The 16,463-nt window shown below is 37.7% G+C and overlaps 1 protein-coding gene across 9 annotated transcripts in view; it reads left to right on the forward strand.

Annotated features, from left to right (window-relative positions):
- The window catches only part of gbf1 (golgi brefeldin A resistant guanine nucleotide exchange factor 1), an 84,132-nt gene extending 68,788 nt beyond the window's left edge, over window positions 1-15,344 (forward strand). For 4 of the 9 annotated variants that reach the window (XM_051915899.1, XM_051915903.1, XM_051915904.1 and 1 more), the window contains 20 exons: window positions 859-941; window positions 1,839-2,075; window positions 2,251-2,344; window positions 2,442-2,618; window positions 2,834-2,898; window positions 3,786-3,903; window positions 4,034-4,105; window positions 4,214-4,308; window positions 4,415-4,568; window positions 4,775-5,000; window positions 5,111-5,259; window positions 5,391-5,640; window positions 7,225-7,427; window positions 8,444-8,594; window positions 8,781-8,911; window positions 9,025-9,126; window positions 9,247-9,360; window positions 10,926-11,103; window positions 11,189-11,362; window positions 13,367-15,344. In XM_051915899.1, coding sequence (XP_051771859.1) covers window positions 859-941; window positions 1,839-2,075; window positions 2,251-2,344; window positions 2,442-2,618; window positions 2,834-2,898; window positions 3,786-3,903; window positions 4,034-4,105; window positions 4,214-4,308; window positions 4,415-4,568; window positions 4,775-5,000; window positions 5,111-5,259; window positions 5,391-5,640; window positions 7,225-7,427; window positions 8,444-8,594; window positions 8,781-8,911; window positions 9,025-9,126; window positions 9,247-9,360; window positions 10,926-11,103; window positions 11,189-11,362; window positions 13,367-13,599 — 3,006 coding nt within the window. In that variant the 3' untranslated portion in view covers window positions 13,600-15,344. The remainder of the gene's footprint in view (window positions 1-858; window positions 942-1,838; window positions 2,076-2,250; window positions 2,345-2,441; window positions 2,619-2,833; window positions 2,899-3,785; window positions 3,904-4,033; window positions 4,106-4,213; window positions 4,309-4,414; window positions 4,569-4,774; window positions 5,001-5,110; window positions 5,260-5,390; window positions 5,641-7,224; window positions 7,428-8,443; window positions 8,595-8,780; window positions 8,912-9,024; window positions 9,127-9,246; window positions 9,361-10,925; window positions 11,104-11,188; window positions 11,363-13,366) is intronic. The other 5 variants (XM_051915906.1, XM_051915900.1, XM_051915905.1 and 2 more) reach the window with 2 other exon arrangements.
- Window positions 15,345-16,463: the final 1,119 nt, after the last annotated feature.

Genomic DNA, 16,463 nt, shown 5'->3' on the forward strand with positions numbered 1-16,463 from the left:
TTTATATAAATACAGTACTGTAATAAAGTATTACAGTATTACTGTAATGAAATGCAGTAAAAACCTGAGCAAGAATATGCTTTCTTTTCTTGAAAACGTTTTCATGGTCCTAAAAGTTGGAGTAAAACAGGCTTTCTTTATTGCGAAATATCTTATTTTTATTTTAGTTTATTTTGGCGTGAAATTGGACATGTTTTCATAAGGTTCAGCCTTAGATACCTTGCTGCAGCTGGTGGCATCCATTTAAACAGATGATCACACAAACCTTCCTGCTAAAAGCACTGGTGTTGTATAGGAATACAGGGAGCAGTGGGAATGGTAATCAGCAGGTATTCAGCCTGAGCACAGAGGGGATAAGCGGCGGCGGAGTGAAAGGCGAGCAGCAGGAGACGAGGCAGGACTGGGCTTTTGGCAGACGGCGCGTCCAGCTGTCTTGTCTCTGTGTCAGCTAGCGCGTGTGCGTCTGCTGCTCCTCTCCAGCCATGGAAAATGCAGTCCTGGAAAGACCCTCCGTCCCTCTGTTTACTCCTCTGTTTATTTCTCCTTCTGTTCATCCCTCTCTCTCGGGGGGGAGCTCAGGTTTCCCTTGCTTTACCTGCCATTAAGAAAGTATGCAGTAAAACAGTGGCCTAACGCCATCACTCAGCAGCGGACGTCTGTGTGTTTATTTGAGCTGAGGTTGGCCTTAGACCAGCCTGCTTAACACTAACACCTATTAAGTGACACCAGCAGTAATAAACCGAGACCAATTATTGGATTTGAAAGGTGATAGTTGGAGGATGTCGCTGTAATTGGATGGAATGAAGGCATTTTAATCAGTTTCCTCCTCCTGTTTGTTGTTTTATTTTATTTGTCTAGCAATTCAAGAAGAATCTCAAAGGTGTGAATGGAGGAAATGACTTTGATCAAGACATGCTGGAAGACATCTACAATGCCATCAAGTTAGTGCTTATGTATAGTTTTTATTACCTCTTACTTGTTGAACAGTTTTTATATAAAATATATAAAATGGTGAAATGTTTACACAATACTTTTTCATTGGTAACGTTTCAAAATTAAGGATTTTTAATAATCTATTTACCCAGAGCCAGAGAGAGTTGTGGGCCTGTGCACACAACAGTCACTTGTTATATCAGTCAATTTATATGCATTTACTATACAGTATCTTTCACTTGTTGATAATGGACAAATGGCTCACAAACTTAAACATTTGATTTTCAGTGATGTATTATATTTTGTTAATGCAAATGATGATATAAATTCAACACTAAGGTAAAGTTATCCATCTGGCTGACATAAAGTACCATATATGATATTGTAGAAATTGTGAGAATGACTTTAAATAGTCTTGCACACATCAGTTAGATTGAGTTGAAAATGATAAATCCTAGTATGCCATTGTTTGCCAGCAAAGGTTTAATTATCAGTTTGAATTTATAGCTGCCATGGTGTTACATTATAGCTGTGTAATTTCCAGCTATTATTACAAATTAATAATAATAAATCATTTGCTGCTATTTACTTTCAGGGCATGTGATTCGGTGCTCAGAAAAAAAAAACAGTTGTTCTGCTTAATTTTTTTGTAACAGTGGAACAATTGAACAGCAGTGTGTGTATAAATGTGTTAAGTGTGTGTGTGTTTATATATACATAAACAAGTACAAATCTAACCTGCTAAATAGGTGAAAAAAGTCCTTTATTGTTGAGTTCTGTTGTTTATTATCTCTCATAAACCTCTTGTCTCTGGTCCTTAAGTTTGTGGATATAATAGCTCTTGCTAATGGTGTATACAATGGCTCAGATGGGATAATCTGAGATAAACGTATGTGGTCCTGCAGGAACGAGGAGATTGTGATGCCGGACGAGCAGACGGGGCTGGTGAAGGAGAACTATGTGTGGAGTGTTCTGCTGCACAGAGGAGCCTCTTCTGAAGGGTTATTCCTGCATGTGCCTGGCAGCAGTTACGACCGCGACCTCTTCACTATGACCTGGGGACCGACTATCGCCGCCCTTTCCTACGTTTTTGACAAGAGCCTGGATGACACTATCATTCAGAAGGCCATCACTGGGTTCAGGTAAGACCCGCAGATTAGTAGATCAGTTTCAGACACAGCCTTTGATGCATTCAAGTTTATTAGAGCGCTCATTGCTAAGTAATTTGTGTATTTAGTGATTGTCGGACTTTCGTTTCTGCAAACAGTTTTTGCAAACAGATTTTGATTATGATGCCACACTCCTTTTTGCTTTCAGGAAATGTGCCATGATCTCTGCACACTACGGCTTCAGTGACGTCTTTGATAACTTAATCATTTCACTCTGCAAGTTTACTACTCTCAGCTCTGAGGTAAGACCTGAAGCACCCCTGACCAGATGCATTCAGTTTCCTACAGCAGCTTTAGGTCATAAGTGAAAAGATCTGATTGGGATTTGTGTGCCTTTAGTCTGTAGAGAACCTGCCCACTGTATTTGGCAGTAACAGGAAGGCTCAAGTCGCTGCCAAGACTGTGTTCAGCCTGGCCCATAATCATGGTGACATTTTACGAGAAGGATGGAAGAACATCATGGACTCCATGTTGCAGCTTTTCAGGGCTGAGCTCCTACCCAAGTCCATGGTTGAGGTGAGATGGGAGTGCCAACATATCACTTGAAATCCCCTAACAAACACTTCTTGCTTAGAAGAAACCAACTGCATATAGTAGGCACATTGCTCCTTGGTAAACTAGTCTTATTTAGATCAGGCAATAGTGCCACCTACTGTCATAAAGGAAGAGCTGTTTAGATTTGTTAAATGAATGAATGTAAATTTGACAAAATATTTCATTCTTGTTAAAAGGTTGAAGACTTTCTAGACCCTAATGAGAAGATTTCCTTACAGCGTGAAGAGACACCATCAAACAGGTATACTATATAGATAATATTTGGAAGTACTTGAGCTTTTTTTTTTTTTTTTATATATATATACACACTTCCAGGTTGAATCAAGCTGCTTTTAGTGATTGTCTTTTAGCATCATTACGGCTCTAATGATGTTTTTCTAATGTGTTATATTATATAATGTGCTGTTTGTTAATTTTAGTTATTATATAGTTATTATATAGTTATTACTTAGTTAGTATATAGTTATTACTTAGTTATTATACCTGTGGCTTCTAGTGCAGTAATAAATGCATTTTTGGAACTTTAAAATATTTTAATTTAATTTTAATTTGCCAGGCATGCTGTTGAAAACATCTTCACATTTGTTTTGTGAAATGTGACATTTATAAGTAAAACGGTTTTTTTTTTTTTTTTTTTAATACCTATATGTACATTTGACCATGCAAGTAAAAACATTTGATTCTACAAGATACTAAAACATTCAAAATAAATATATATTATCTGTATTGCATGGTTTTATTACTGTATCTTTTGACAAAACCTGTTTGTACCATGATGCTGCAGCGATTGGGATCTGTGAAAATCAGTCGTTCTGACTTTTGTGTGATGCCCTAGTGAAATACAAAAAGATTGACACAAGCTGGGGGTCATTCAGCTCTTATTAGAGCAATAAATTTGATTGTGATCTGTGAAACATCATAATTTGTGTTGACTTTTGAACCCCTGATCAGGAATTTTAGATCCTGGTGAAAAGCCCAAATTTAAACCACACACAGTTATGTCATTTTCAACTCAATGTGTTTTTGAATGTAAATCTAAAACAATCCCAAATGAGGTGCCTTAAGATCCCGGAAATGTTTGTCAACAATAATTTCATCTATTCCTTTCTACCACTGTACTTCTGTCAGGGGTGAGTCTGCTGTATTGAGTTTTGTGAGCTGGTTAACATTGAGTGAACAATCTGGGCTCAGAGGCCCCTCCACTGAGAACCAGGAGGCCAAACAAGCTGCCCTACTCTGCATAAAGGTACAGCCAACACATTTTGCTTACAAAAGACATTGCGGTAGAAGGCCAGTCTGACTCATTGCTCCATATGTAAAATGCTATCACATATGAATCAAAAAATGTTCTCACATTTCTTCTGTCTTCACGTCAGCACTGTGACCCAGAGAAGCTGATTACAGAGAGCAAGTTTCTGCAGTTGGAGTCTTTACAGGAGCTCATGAAGGTGAGGTCCACATTTACAGACTGGGTGTATACAGAAACCATTTTCCATTGTGTCTTCTTACAGTCTTACATTAAGGTTTGTTCATTATGTAATTTTTAATGTTTCCAGGCTCTCATCTCGGTGACCCCTGATGAGGAAACGTATGATGAAGAAGATGCTGCTTTTTGTCTGGAGATGCTGCTACGTATTATTCTTGAAAACAGGTACTGCATGTATGAACATGCTGCATTACCGCATTGAGAATTTACTAGTTGACAAAGATACGGATGACTTGTAGGTTTTTATAGAGAGATGACTATGTGTTTGCAGGGACAGAGTATCATGTGTGTGGCAAACGGTGCGGGATCACCTCTACCAGTTATGCGTCCATGCTAATGAGAGCTGCTTCCTGGTTGAGAGAGCAGTGGTGGGATTGCTCAGACTTGCTATACGCTTATTACGCAGAGAGGACATTGGCTCACAGGTACACACACTTGACACGCACAGCACAAACTCTCACTTCCTGTCATTGTGTTAGCTGTGTTACAACACTGATTAACAGACCAGAACAGAAAAGTAAATTGTTAATTACAAGTGTTGCAGAGTATAAAAGTATAAACACAAACAGAAAGTGGGCCGCAAGGGTAGCTGAATTAGACCCTAAGCAGTTTCCTTCCTCTCTCTGCGTAGGTTCTCCTCTCTCTTCGCTTGCTGTTGATGATGAAGTCTCACGTCCTGTCCAGAGTCAGTCGAGAGGTGGCATACGGCTTGCATGAGCTGCTCAAAACCAACGCTGCAAACATCCACAGCACTGATGACTGGTACACGCTCTTTTCACTGGTGGAGTGCATTGGGGCTGGGGTCAAACCTCCGGCTGCCATGCAGGTTGCCAGCACCAACCCTGACAATGACACAGGTGATTCAGTCATTCCCAATTTTCAACCATTTTACATACTTCAAGACACAGTTGAGAGTGGCTTGAAAGTCCTTATTCAGATTGGCTTATCTTGTATCCTTTTGTTCCAGGTGCTCAGTCAGATAGTGAACTGAGTACATATCATCAGAGTGAAGTTAGTCTTGACCGGGGATACACATCTGACTCTGAGGTTTACACCGAGCACGGCAAATCCAGAATACCCCGTTCAGCTACCGATGTGGATGTGGGCTGGCTAGTGGTGAGTGTTTACACCATACCCCAGACAGGAAGCCTATTTGAGACAAATCCACCCTCACCTAAGGGCAATATATATATATTTTGCTTTGGATAGACATGTCCCCTAATGTAACTTCTTTCTGTTTTGGGCAGGTTGGTAAAGATGACCTGGATGGATCTAAGGCAGCAGTGACCCTACCTTCAAAGCCACTGACCAATCCTCTCGTTAACCAGTACAGTTTAACTCTCGGGCAGGACATGGGTCTGCATGACACCAAGTCCCTCATCAAGTGTGTGGATTCGCTGTCCTTCATCGTTCGCGATGCTGCCCATGTCACTCCAGAAAACTTTGAGCTTTGTGTTAAAGCCATACGAGTGTTTGTGGAGGCTAGCCTTAATGGAGGTACGTATCTCTCAGTATTTAACAGGGGCTTGGGGTAAAAATGCCTCCTAAATTAATAAAAATCCCCCAAAAAGATATGAGGGATGAGTTCTTGTTTGTTATATTTATTAGATATGATTTGGACATTTTTCCTAAATATCACCACGAATATGAATCTGTGTTTTTGAACAAATGGATTGAGTGAATCATTCGATGACCCATTCATAAATTCAGTTCCTTGCTTCATTCCTGAATGAATCAGCCATTTTAAATGAATTGTTTCAAAGACTCGCTCATTAAGACAGTGGCTTATTGCCAGATTTAGTTATCATTTCATGTTTCTATATTCAACATTTTATGTTTAGAACACGAATCTCATAGCATTATTTATGCAATTGTAATTGCAGTGTAAATGCATTCATGCCACCTCTGACCTACATCATTTGATTGGTAAAAACCCTATAGTATCATCTTATTCTAATTGAATTTGATTAAATGTAAATGTAATCAAAGCAAATTGATTAAATGTAAGAATTTGACAAAAGATGACACGTACATTTAATAAGGCTAGAAATAATTGCCCTTTTAAAGGTAAAAGTGCTTATGCATGCGATGTGAAACATTTCTTGCATGCTTTCATTACTGAATATGCTGCGTGTTCTTCAACACTGAAACCTGCCAGTGTTGTGTGAAACAAATAAATGATCTTGTCTCATCTTTACATAACCACATGACATTGCTTCAGTTTGCATGCTGCCTCAATAACAAAATATTCAATGTTGGCACAATACAAATTAGATTTTATTTTATGATGGGTTTCATTCAAAACAAACCTTTTGGAGGGCATTTTATTCAAACTTCATTTTGGAAGTTTGACTCCTTGAGGGATTAGAGTGTCTGCTTCACTTCCGTGGCTTTGTAATTGGATGTGTCAGTGCCTGTAAGCTCTTTAGTGCTGTATCTTGAGCTGTGCTCCACTGGTGAGTCATTTAACTCGGGGGCAATTCAACTGTCTTGTGTGCCCTCTCCATTTATCCTTCACTCTGCCTCTCAGTTCCTCTATCCGGGGTGGTCGGTGATCTACAGTAGGCTTAGTCAAGACTCATTCAGTACTTTATAGCTCTGCTCTGCCAATCAGCATGGTCTTTTCATGAGCTAGAGGCCTCTGTTTATTTGGGAAGATACCTGCTGTCATCAGGGGCTTACATGCTCACTTTGAGGGCGGCAGATCAAAGTTTTAAGTTTTGAACATCTAATGGGCACAGCACTGTGATAATGATATGGTAGATATCTGCTTTATTCTCCTTCCATTGGAAACAGAACACTATATTTACGATGCAATCCCAAAATTGACCGAGATATGTCTGAGACAGGTTCTTCTAACCAGCATATAAAAGGGTGTGAAGATGGGCAGTCACATGGAGAAAAGCTCGCTAGAAAATCAGCACCAGTGATTCATTCTCATAGCTTTGTTTGCGGTCATTATCAAACGGCGTCGGCTTTTACCATGCTTGACGGACGTGAGAATGGGGCGGCGTGCGTTTGAAAGCTTAATTAGATTTTGCTTGTTAGTCACTCTGTTGATTGTTTCCACGCCTTCCGCAGGGTACCGCACCCATGAGAAGAAAAAGAGCCACAAATACGACTCCAAATCCAGCCGGCTCCGAAAGAAGCCACGCGAGAAGGAAGGCACATCGCGGAGAGCCAAAACGTCCAGTCAGCGGCCCGCCCGTTCCCATAGCGATGATGAGGAAGATGAGGGCGTGCCGGCCAGTTACCACACGGTGTCTTTTCAGGTTAGTCTGGACGTAAGTACAACGGCCCTTTCCCTAATTCCTAAATCTGTCCATCATCATGTTTGCAAATCTGTTTGGTGGGGGACGGGCATGTGATCATTTCACATTTGAAACTCTGTAGTAGAAAAATATTTGTTTTGCTTCGAGTTTTGTTTAGTTTCTGACCTCATTTCTGATTTAGAGCTTTTACAATACAAAAAAAATAAGTTGTGAATATTAATGCCAGTAAAATAACACATTTGCTGAAATAAGTTTTAATACAACAATAAAAAAGAAAATCCTATTAAGCACAGCTTTAATTAAAGGTAAATATTAATTATTTACAATAAATACACATTGTGTTAGTAGTAATAAAAAAAAAATGATGAACTGTAGTTTCAAGTAAAACTTGAAGTAAAAGTATTCAAGAAAATAAATAAAAATGTAAAATAAAACTAAAATTAAGTATATGTACTGTACTTTTACTGCTACTTTATTTTATTTATTATATATTACCATATTTTGCTTAAAGAAATTCAAGCCTATTTTATATTATTTTCATGAAAAACGGTAAATTATTTAAATCTATAAAGTACATTTGTAAAATCCAATTATCATAGTAGTATTTGTTGTACTGCTGTTTAAAAACATAATTATCTGACCAGGATGATTTTTAATGACAGTGAGATTTTGTGAGAATATTGATAGAAACTTTGAATTATAATTAAAAAATTAATATATTATTATTATCATATCATATCATATTATCATATTTGCATTGAAATATCACCCAGACATTTCTTTGTGATATTTACCCAGGGCAGCATGCTTTCTCCATCTTCATAACCTGATTGGTGCACATCAAAAACAATATCATGTTGTCATTTTCTTTCACCTGTTTATCTGCCGTGTCTCAGTATAACAATCCTTTCTTTTGTCCCCATTAATAAGATAAATGTGAGTCTGTTATGAAAGTAAATATTCATTTAATAGGGCAGATATTCCCTGAGTGTTTAGTGATTATTAAAACAGCCTGTTTGCCCATGTAGTTGTTAGACCTGATGCATACACTGCACACACGAGCAGCCGGCATCTACAGCTCTTGGGCAGAGGAACAGCGCCATCTAGAGGATGCTGGAAGAAAGATCGAGGCGGACTCTCAAACACTGTGGTCCAGCTGCTGGTGTCCACTCCTTCAAGGTCAGAGACTGGCCAAAAAGTATATTAGCAAGCCCTCAGTGTCAATCAAAAATGCATACATATTTAGGTTTTGTTGTAAAATAAGTAATACCTCTCACTTGTAATATCTGATGTAATGTTATTGAATTTATAAAAGAAACTGGATGTTCAGAGATTCTCTATAACATATGCATTTTGGCCTTGTAGGTATGGCTTGGTTGTGCTGTGATGCACGGAGACAAGTCCGCATGCAAGCTCTCACCTACCTACAGAGAGCACTTCTTGTACATGATCTACAAACTCTGGATGCAGTGGAGTGGGAGTCCTGCTTTAACAAGGTGAACTAGCTCTGTTTGTATCTGTAATTAATGAGTTTAACATGCATTTTCATTTTTGGGAAACAATTCCTTAAATAAAAAGAACTGAGAAATGATTGTCTATCTTTCTTCAGGTCCTGTTTCCTCTGCTGACAAAACTCCTAGACAACATCAGTCCAGCTGATGTGGGCGGCATGGAAGAGACCAGAATGAGGGCCTGCACATTGCTTTCTAAGGTCTGGCCTAGGATTTCTTTGCTCTTTAATCCTAACTTAAACCTGAATGAATTGAAAGTTGGTTATGCTGATTATTTCATTTGTGTAAGTGATTTTGATAAGTGTTTTTGGTCTCCTCAGGTGTTCCTGCAGCATCTCTCTCCTCTGCTCTCTCTGCCTACTTTTGCTGCCCTCTGGCTCACCATTCTAGACTTCATGGACAAATACATGCATGCTGGCTCCAGCGACCTTCTGGTGAGATGATCTCAGATGAGCATAAGAATCACCTGTATTGACTTAAAAGAAATTATACACCACAATATGTTGTTGTCATTTTACCCTCTTGTCGTTCTAAACACATATTATATAAACAATGACTGAAATTTCAGTCTGTTCATCACACAAAGGTATCATATGACTTGGAAAATAGTGCAGGAGTCATATGGACTCATTTTATGATACTAGTTTTCCTTTCTGGAGTTTGACAGTATACATCTCCATCCATTTTTGAATTTTATACGCATGCTGTTCTGACGTACATTTTTCTGCACACATCCAAAGCATGCAAAGAAAGCCAGTGCGTGAGTACTGAACTAAGTTCTCTTTCGCATCTTACTGTGCTTAAACTGTCAAATACACACAAGGTTCACAAACACAATAAATTATGTTTTAAGTGAACATAAACAGTTGGGAGACAATCGGATGTGTATCAATATATTGGATCTGTGGATTAGCGGTCTTAAAGTGACAGTAGCCTAATATTCCTGCTGCTGTCTGTGTCCTTAAAGGTGCAGTAAGTGATTTCTGAGAAACACCCTCCCTTCATTGCTCCGGCCTTTAAATGCACAAACACGCAATGCAAGAGTGGATGTCTCTTTATCATTGCTGAAGCGAAGCAATATAATTCTTCACAAAAACAAAAAAGTGAAGATGATGCGCAAACGACAAGGAAAAACAAAAAATTAATGTAGTACACAAGAGTATATAATAAGCAAGAGTTGGTCATTAGTTGCCAGTAGCACACCAGCTCCAGACAAACAATGACACTCAAAACTGTCTTGTTACTATAGCTAACATTACAACAACAGCATATCTTGGTTCTGTGAAACTGCAAAACCAATGATACTCACTTACGGAGCAGAAACAACGCAAACTCTGCATCCATTTTTAAGACATAAAACTCTTGTCTGATCATAACCTTTCTTTTGTAATGTCTCTCAGCCATCTCTCTTTCTACGGTCTTTCTTCAAATCTCTCTCTTGCTCACTCTCTCTCCTCCCCATCATGAGTGGACACACCCCCTACTGCTGATTGGCTACAAGTGTGTTGTGGTGCTCCGCCCAATCCACTTTCAACAGCGTTTCTTAGAGATTGCTTACAGCACCTTTCATGTTAATCAAACAACACACACAAAAAAAGAGAAACTCACTCACTGCTCTTGAAGACCTTGTAGCTGGGGGGCTTGTATTTGTCCTATTGTTAGTAATTTGCATCATTACTGTATGTTTTGTTATCTTGTACTACTATATATTTAAAATAAGGAAATTAGTTTGGCTGTACTGCTCAGTAACTTTCAAAATAGTATTAAAAACCAAAATGAAAATAATTGAGATTGTGGATTGTGATCCTGCCTTAAAAAAATGTTATTTTTGCTATATCGCCCACCACTAGTTCAGGTGTACAAGATATACTATATATATATATATATATATATATATATATATATATATATATATATATATATATATATATATATATATATATATATATATATATATATATATTAAATCCTGATGAGTGTGTCTGACTTTGGTGTACAGCTTGAGGCGATCCCGGAGTCTCTGAAGAACATGCTGCTGGTGATGGACACAGCAGGGATCTTTCACAGCGCAGACTCTCGTACAGGCTACTCTGACTTGTGGGAAATCACCTGGGAAAGAATTGACTGTTTTCTGCCTCATCTAAAGGAGGAGCTCTTCAAACAGGCTGTCATCCCAGGCAATGATCACTCAAACACAGTACTCACATTTACCATTTAATTGAGTTCAACCACATAACTGATACCTTTTTGGTTTTTGTACAGAACCAGTGTGTAATGTTCCTGTGGAGTCCGTCCCACCGCTGCCTGTTGCCGTTACTCCAGCCTCTTCCCCTGTGCCAGCCCCCTCACCAGTGCCAGCTGCCCCTGCAGAGCAAAATAGCACCAGCAGACCCGCATCGCCTCAGGATATGCCGACACCTAGTACCAATGGTGATCGTAAGCTTTAATTAGACATGTTTATCGTGTTGACTAGGAGTGGGTGATATGGGGGTTACCATTCAAAAGTTGATAAGATTTATTGAAAAAAGTTGCGTATGCTCATCAATGCTGAATTTATTTGATCAAAAATACAGTAAAATCAATAATATTGTGAAATGATTATTACAATTTAAGAGAACTGTTTTCTATTTGCATATTTTGAAATGTAATTTATTCCTGTGATGGTAAAGCTGAATTTTCAGCAGTCATTACTCCAGTCTTTAGTGTGCTTAATTATCAATTATTGTTGGTGCTCAATTATCAATAATGGTTCTTATTATCAGTGTTGATTAATATTTTTGTAGAAACCGTAATACATTTTTTTCAGGATTCTTTGAATAGAAAGTTCAGTAAACAGCATTTATTTGAAATAATTTTTTGCAACATTATAAATGTCTTTACGGTCACTTTTCATTTTGATTGTCTTTGCTGTAGTTATTATTGATGTGTCCTTGCTTGGGTTGGGAATCGGATACTATTCGGATACTAATATTTCTATTCCGCTTATCGATTCCGGTATGCACATTTTAATGTGGTTTTAAACCATTCGAGTACAAGAAGATGCGAAAGAGAACTCCATTCTGAACTTGAGCGCTGTTTTCTATGCTGGCCACATCTATAGCGCACACACAAAAACTTCTCATATAGTGCACAAATACTGAATTGAGTTGTCTTTCGTGTCTTCTTGAGCTTGAATAGACAAATACACACAATTATGCCAAAATATCCTTGTAAACAGTCAATTATGCCTTATGTGAATATAAACAGTTAAGAAAACACATGTGTAACAGTATATTGGATCCATGCATTCGGTCTTAAAGTGACCGCAGCCTAATAAACCTGCTGCCATCTGTGTCATTACTGTTAATCAGTAGTTTAATCAAATTAATTAAGTGCTTAATTAAGAACAAAAGAAAATCATTCACTGATCTTGACTGAATAACTTTTGTAATTTTAATAAGGATTAATCTATATTTTATTTATAAAAAGAAAACTATCCAGTGATTATTTTATATTTGATTTCAATTTATAAAACTTTATTCAGTTTTATTTTTGCTTTTGCTAATTTGCTTATTTGTTCTTATCGTACTTATTAATACAGTGTATTACTGATTGTATACTTGTTTTTAATAATGTTTGAAATTTATATTAGTCTGTTGTTCTTTAGGATGCTGATTTTTGTTCATTATATTCAGCTGGAACAGAATGTTTTGCAAAAAGACAGAAGAAATACGTTTGATATCTAAATGTTCAACTTCAAAACTGGGAATCGATAAGAATTGGAATCGATAAGCAGAATCGGAATTGGAATGGAATCGCTAAAATTCAAATGATACCCAACCCTACCCAACCCTGGTCCTTGCTGAATAAAAGGATTAATTTATTTTAAAACAATCATACATCCAAACTTTTGAATGGTGTCATGGTTGTCATGGTTTCCACAAAAATATTAAGCAGCAAAAACTGTTTTCAACATTTATAATAAATGTTTAAGAGATGAAAATTCAGGACTAATTTAAATGATAAAATATACTGAAGTAGAGAAGTTTTTTTTTTTTTTTTTAATACAGTATTACTGTTTTTACTGTATTTTGATCAAATAAATGCAGCCTTGGTGAGCATAAGAGACTTCTTTCAAAAAAAAAAAAAAAAAAAAAAAAAAATTATAATCTTTTGTCAGGCAGTGTTTGTGGAAACTGTAATGCATTTCTATTTTAATGAATGGAAAGTTTAAAAGAACAATATTTATTTGAAATATAAATCTTTTATTTATAATGTTCATTTATAAACGTCTTTACTGTCAATTTTGATCAATTTAATGCATCCTTGCTGAATAAAAGCATTCATTTCTTAAAAAAAAAAAAAAAAAAAAAAAAAAATCTTGGCTCCAAACTTTGCATGGTAGTGTATATCAAAATTTGGATAATTGTCAACTTTTTTACTTCCTTTTTCTGTGTGCAGGAACAGATAGATCATCTCCAGTTCCTCCCTCAACACCTCCGATACCCACTCCAGTAAAGATGAGTCCTCCAGAATCCCCGCCCCCTCTCGGCCAGTCTCCACTCATCCTGCAGCCCCTCGCCTCTCCACTGCAAGTTGGCGTTCCCCCGATGTCCCTGCCAATCATTCTGAACCCAGCTCTCATAGAGGCTACCTCACCCGTGCCCCTGCTTCCCCGCCCCACCACTGACTGACCCGCCCGTCAAACGTAAGCCATCAGAGTGCCGCGGCGTTTGAAGGAGAAACACATTGGAAGAAGCATCTGATTTCACTGTTCTCCTGCAGGCGAACACTCTCCACAGCTGTAGCCCACACTATTAAATTATGTAACAGCAGGACCTGGAATAAGAGCGCATGAGAGGATATTGACATGCATGGTTGCCTCTCTTCGTTTCAAACATCAGAGAAACTCCCAAACCGCTCGGACTCGAATGTCTTTCAGTTAGAGATGTTACATAGATGATCATATTTATTCAAAACAGGAAGGTGCCGCGATGGAGGACAGTTTATTATTGATGAGACTACATTTATTTCAGTCAGGGGGGTCTGGTAGGTTAGTTGCACCTGTCAGATCAGATTTTAATGTACTAGTACTCGGTTGTTACTCGTGAGATTTAGTCAGTGATCACAGAGAATGGCTGATCGGTAGAAGTATCGCACACTGGGTCTGGCTAATGATACCATAAAAACTACACCTACAAACTGTACAGGATGATGAAGAAAACGTAATTTATTTTGATAATTCATATTGTTTCTTATTGTGGCTTTTACACTTTAATTACATTGCTTTGCCGTAAATTAGTCCAGAGAAAACAGTCACAGTGAAGTAGCCACTTATTGTTCACTATACATGGTTTCATAGTGGGGAAATTAAAGGGATAGTTCACCCAAAAATTAACATTCTTTCTTCTGTAGAACACCAAAAGAACGTTCAATTTCCATTGTATGGACTATCACATTTATCAAAATATCTTTTTTTTGTTCCACAGAAGAAAGAAAGTCATGCAAATTTAGATCGACATAAGGGTGAATAAATGATGACAATGTTCATTTTTGGATGTACTGTCCCTTTAAGTCTACAAAAGTAATTTTGGTTGAAAACAATAAAATATGGCTTATACCCACTAATTCATTATCGTGCACCTCTACAACATTCCAGACACGTCACTAATGTTTTCAACTAAATGAACCAGCTGAACTCTGAATGTCAGATTTTATTTTGATGGGTATTTTTTTATTCATAAGTTGTCTTAAAGAGAGAGTTTTGTTGCTCAGGTTTATGCTGTATCGCTGTGGCATTTCTGCTCTTTAAAAGTTTCCCTTTCAATAATTTCTCCTGGCCATGATCATGATGACATGATCAGTTCTTTCAAATAAATGTTTCTGCTGTTCTTTCTATCAACCATATCCCTTTATTGTGGTGATCTCGGCTCTGGAAGTTTAGCAACCACTTTTAGTTTTGTATGAATTAATAAGTGCTTCATAAAAAGTTCATGCCAGAAGAGAGCTGTAAAATTCACTAATATAATAGTTCTCAGACCCGCACCTCCGCTTGCATCAGCCAAGACCACCCGAGAACAGCTCAAGTTCATCTAGAGATCAGTGTATGACCTGAGACTTGTGGTTTCTCCTCTCAGCATGTGTTTGGATCAGTACAGAAACTGTAGGGGCTTTAAGGAATTATACTGTAATTTAATGTAGATTGTCACTGCTGTACTTCAGTGACAGCAGAACAATGACACCAACACAAACATAAGAGGTGGCTGTGGACAGATGGACGTTTTCTTTTCTATGTGCACTTGTTGTACTGCATTCTTAGATACATCAGGAACTAATTCTGTAGTCAACAGGTAATTCAATGAAAATAATCTGTGTATATATATGAATAAAAGTTAATGTACTTTTTACAATGTAATAAATATATGGTAAAATATCCTAATCCTGTGTCACTGTGTTTCTCGTACATGTCAAATACATGTCAAGCTGAGACCCAATAAGGAGAATATTGTCATTTACTGAAGGTGGTACTTCACCTCTGGCAATTTTTTTTTTTTTTTTTTAAATCGGTGCTCCCTGACTAGAGATAAAACGCTATTGAAAAAAAGAAAAAAGGCTAGTGTCTTGACTTTTGCCAAATAGATGGGAAAATTTCAACACCCATAATGCACTGGGCATGTTGCCGTCAGAGGCCACTCCCACCAGTCTACTATGAGATGCTTATCGGTCAAATAGGAAATACTACTCAGCAAACTTTTAGTCGTAATGTTGTCGACTTGTAGTATTGTTCCCGGGTGCAAGAATTAAAGAGTAAACGTTTAGCGGGAGTGAGTTATTTTCGGTTTCCACTCCAGAGAAGGATCCAGCACGTTGTAGGCAGTGACTAAAGGCTGCAAAGAATTGTAAATATGGAGAGAACGCAGCGACGGAAAAACCTCTGTGTTAGTAGTCAACATTTCAGACTGGATGACAACGAACACAGAAGAGTTTTAGGCCAAACAGAGGAGGGAAACTGAAAGAAACTGCCGTCCTGTCAGTCCCGCCCAATCCCTCGAAGCAAAACGCATGGACGCGAGTACAGGTAAGCTGTTCCATTTACCATAATGATGTTTAAAGAGTAGACAATATGCGATACAATTTTAAGTGATAAACCTACACTTACAGTAACTTCTGTTAATAACCCTCTGTCCATCCGACTGTCTGTGTGGGGATACAAAAATGTGGAAGTATAATCTAGTTTTCGTGAAAGCCTTGGAGCTGTCAGAAGTCATATTACAGACAACAATACAAAGCGTGCTGAAAATTGGCGAAAATGCAAAAGTACCCCTTGTCACATGACTTGCGCGAACTTGTGACCAGTGTTGAGGAAAGTGACTTTTTAACCCTTATGATCTCCGCCCTTCCTGTTTACACTTACCGTTTACATTTATTGACTGTAAAAAAAATAAAAAAAAAAAAATAAAATAAAATGTGTGTGTATATATATATTATAGATGAGAACAACAAAAAAAATAGTGTGTATATATATATATATATATATAAAGAAAAAAGATCTAAATCA

Source organism: Ctenopharyngodon idella, chromosome 13, assembly GCF_019924925.1.
Source record: "Ctenopharyngodon idella isolate HZGC_01 chromosome 13, HZGC01, whole genome shotgun sequence".
Taxonomy (NCBI): Eukaryota; Metazoa; Chordata; class Actinopteri; order Cypriniformes; family Xenocyprididae; genus Ctenopharyngodon; species Ctenopharyngodon idella.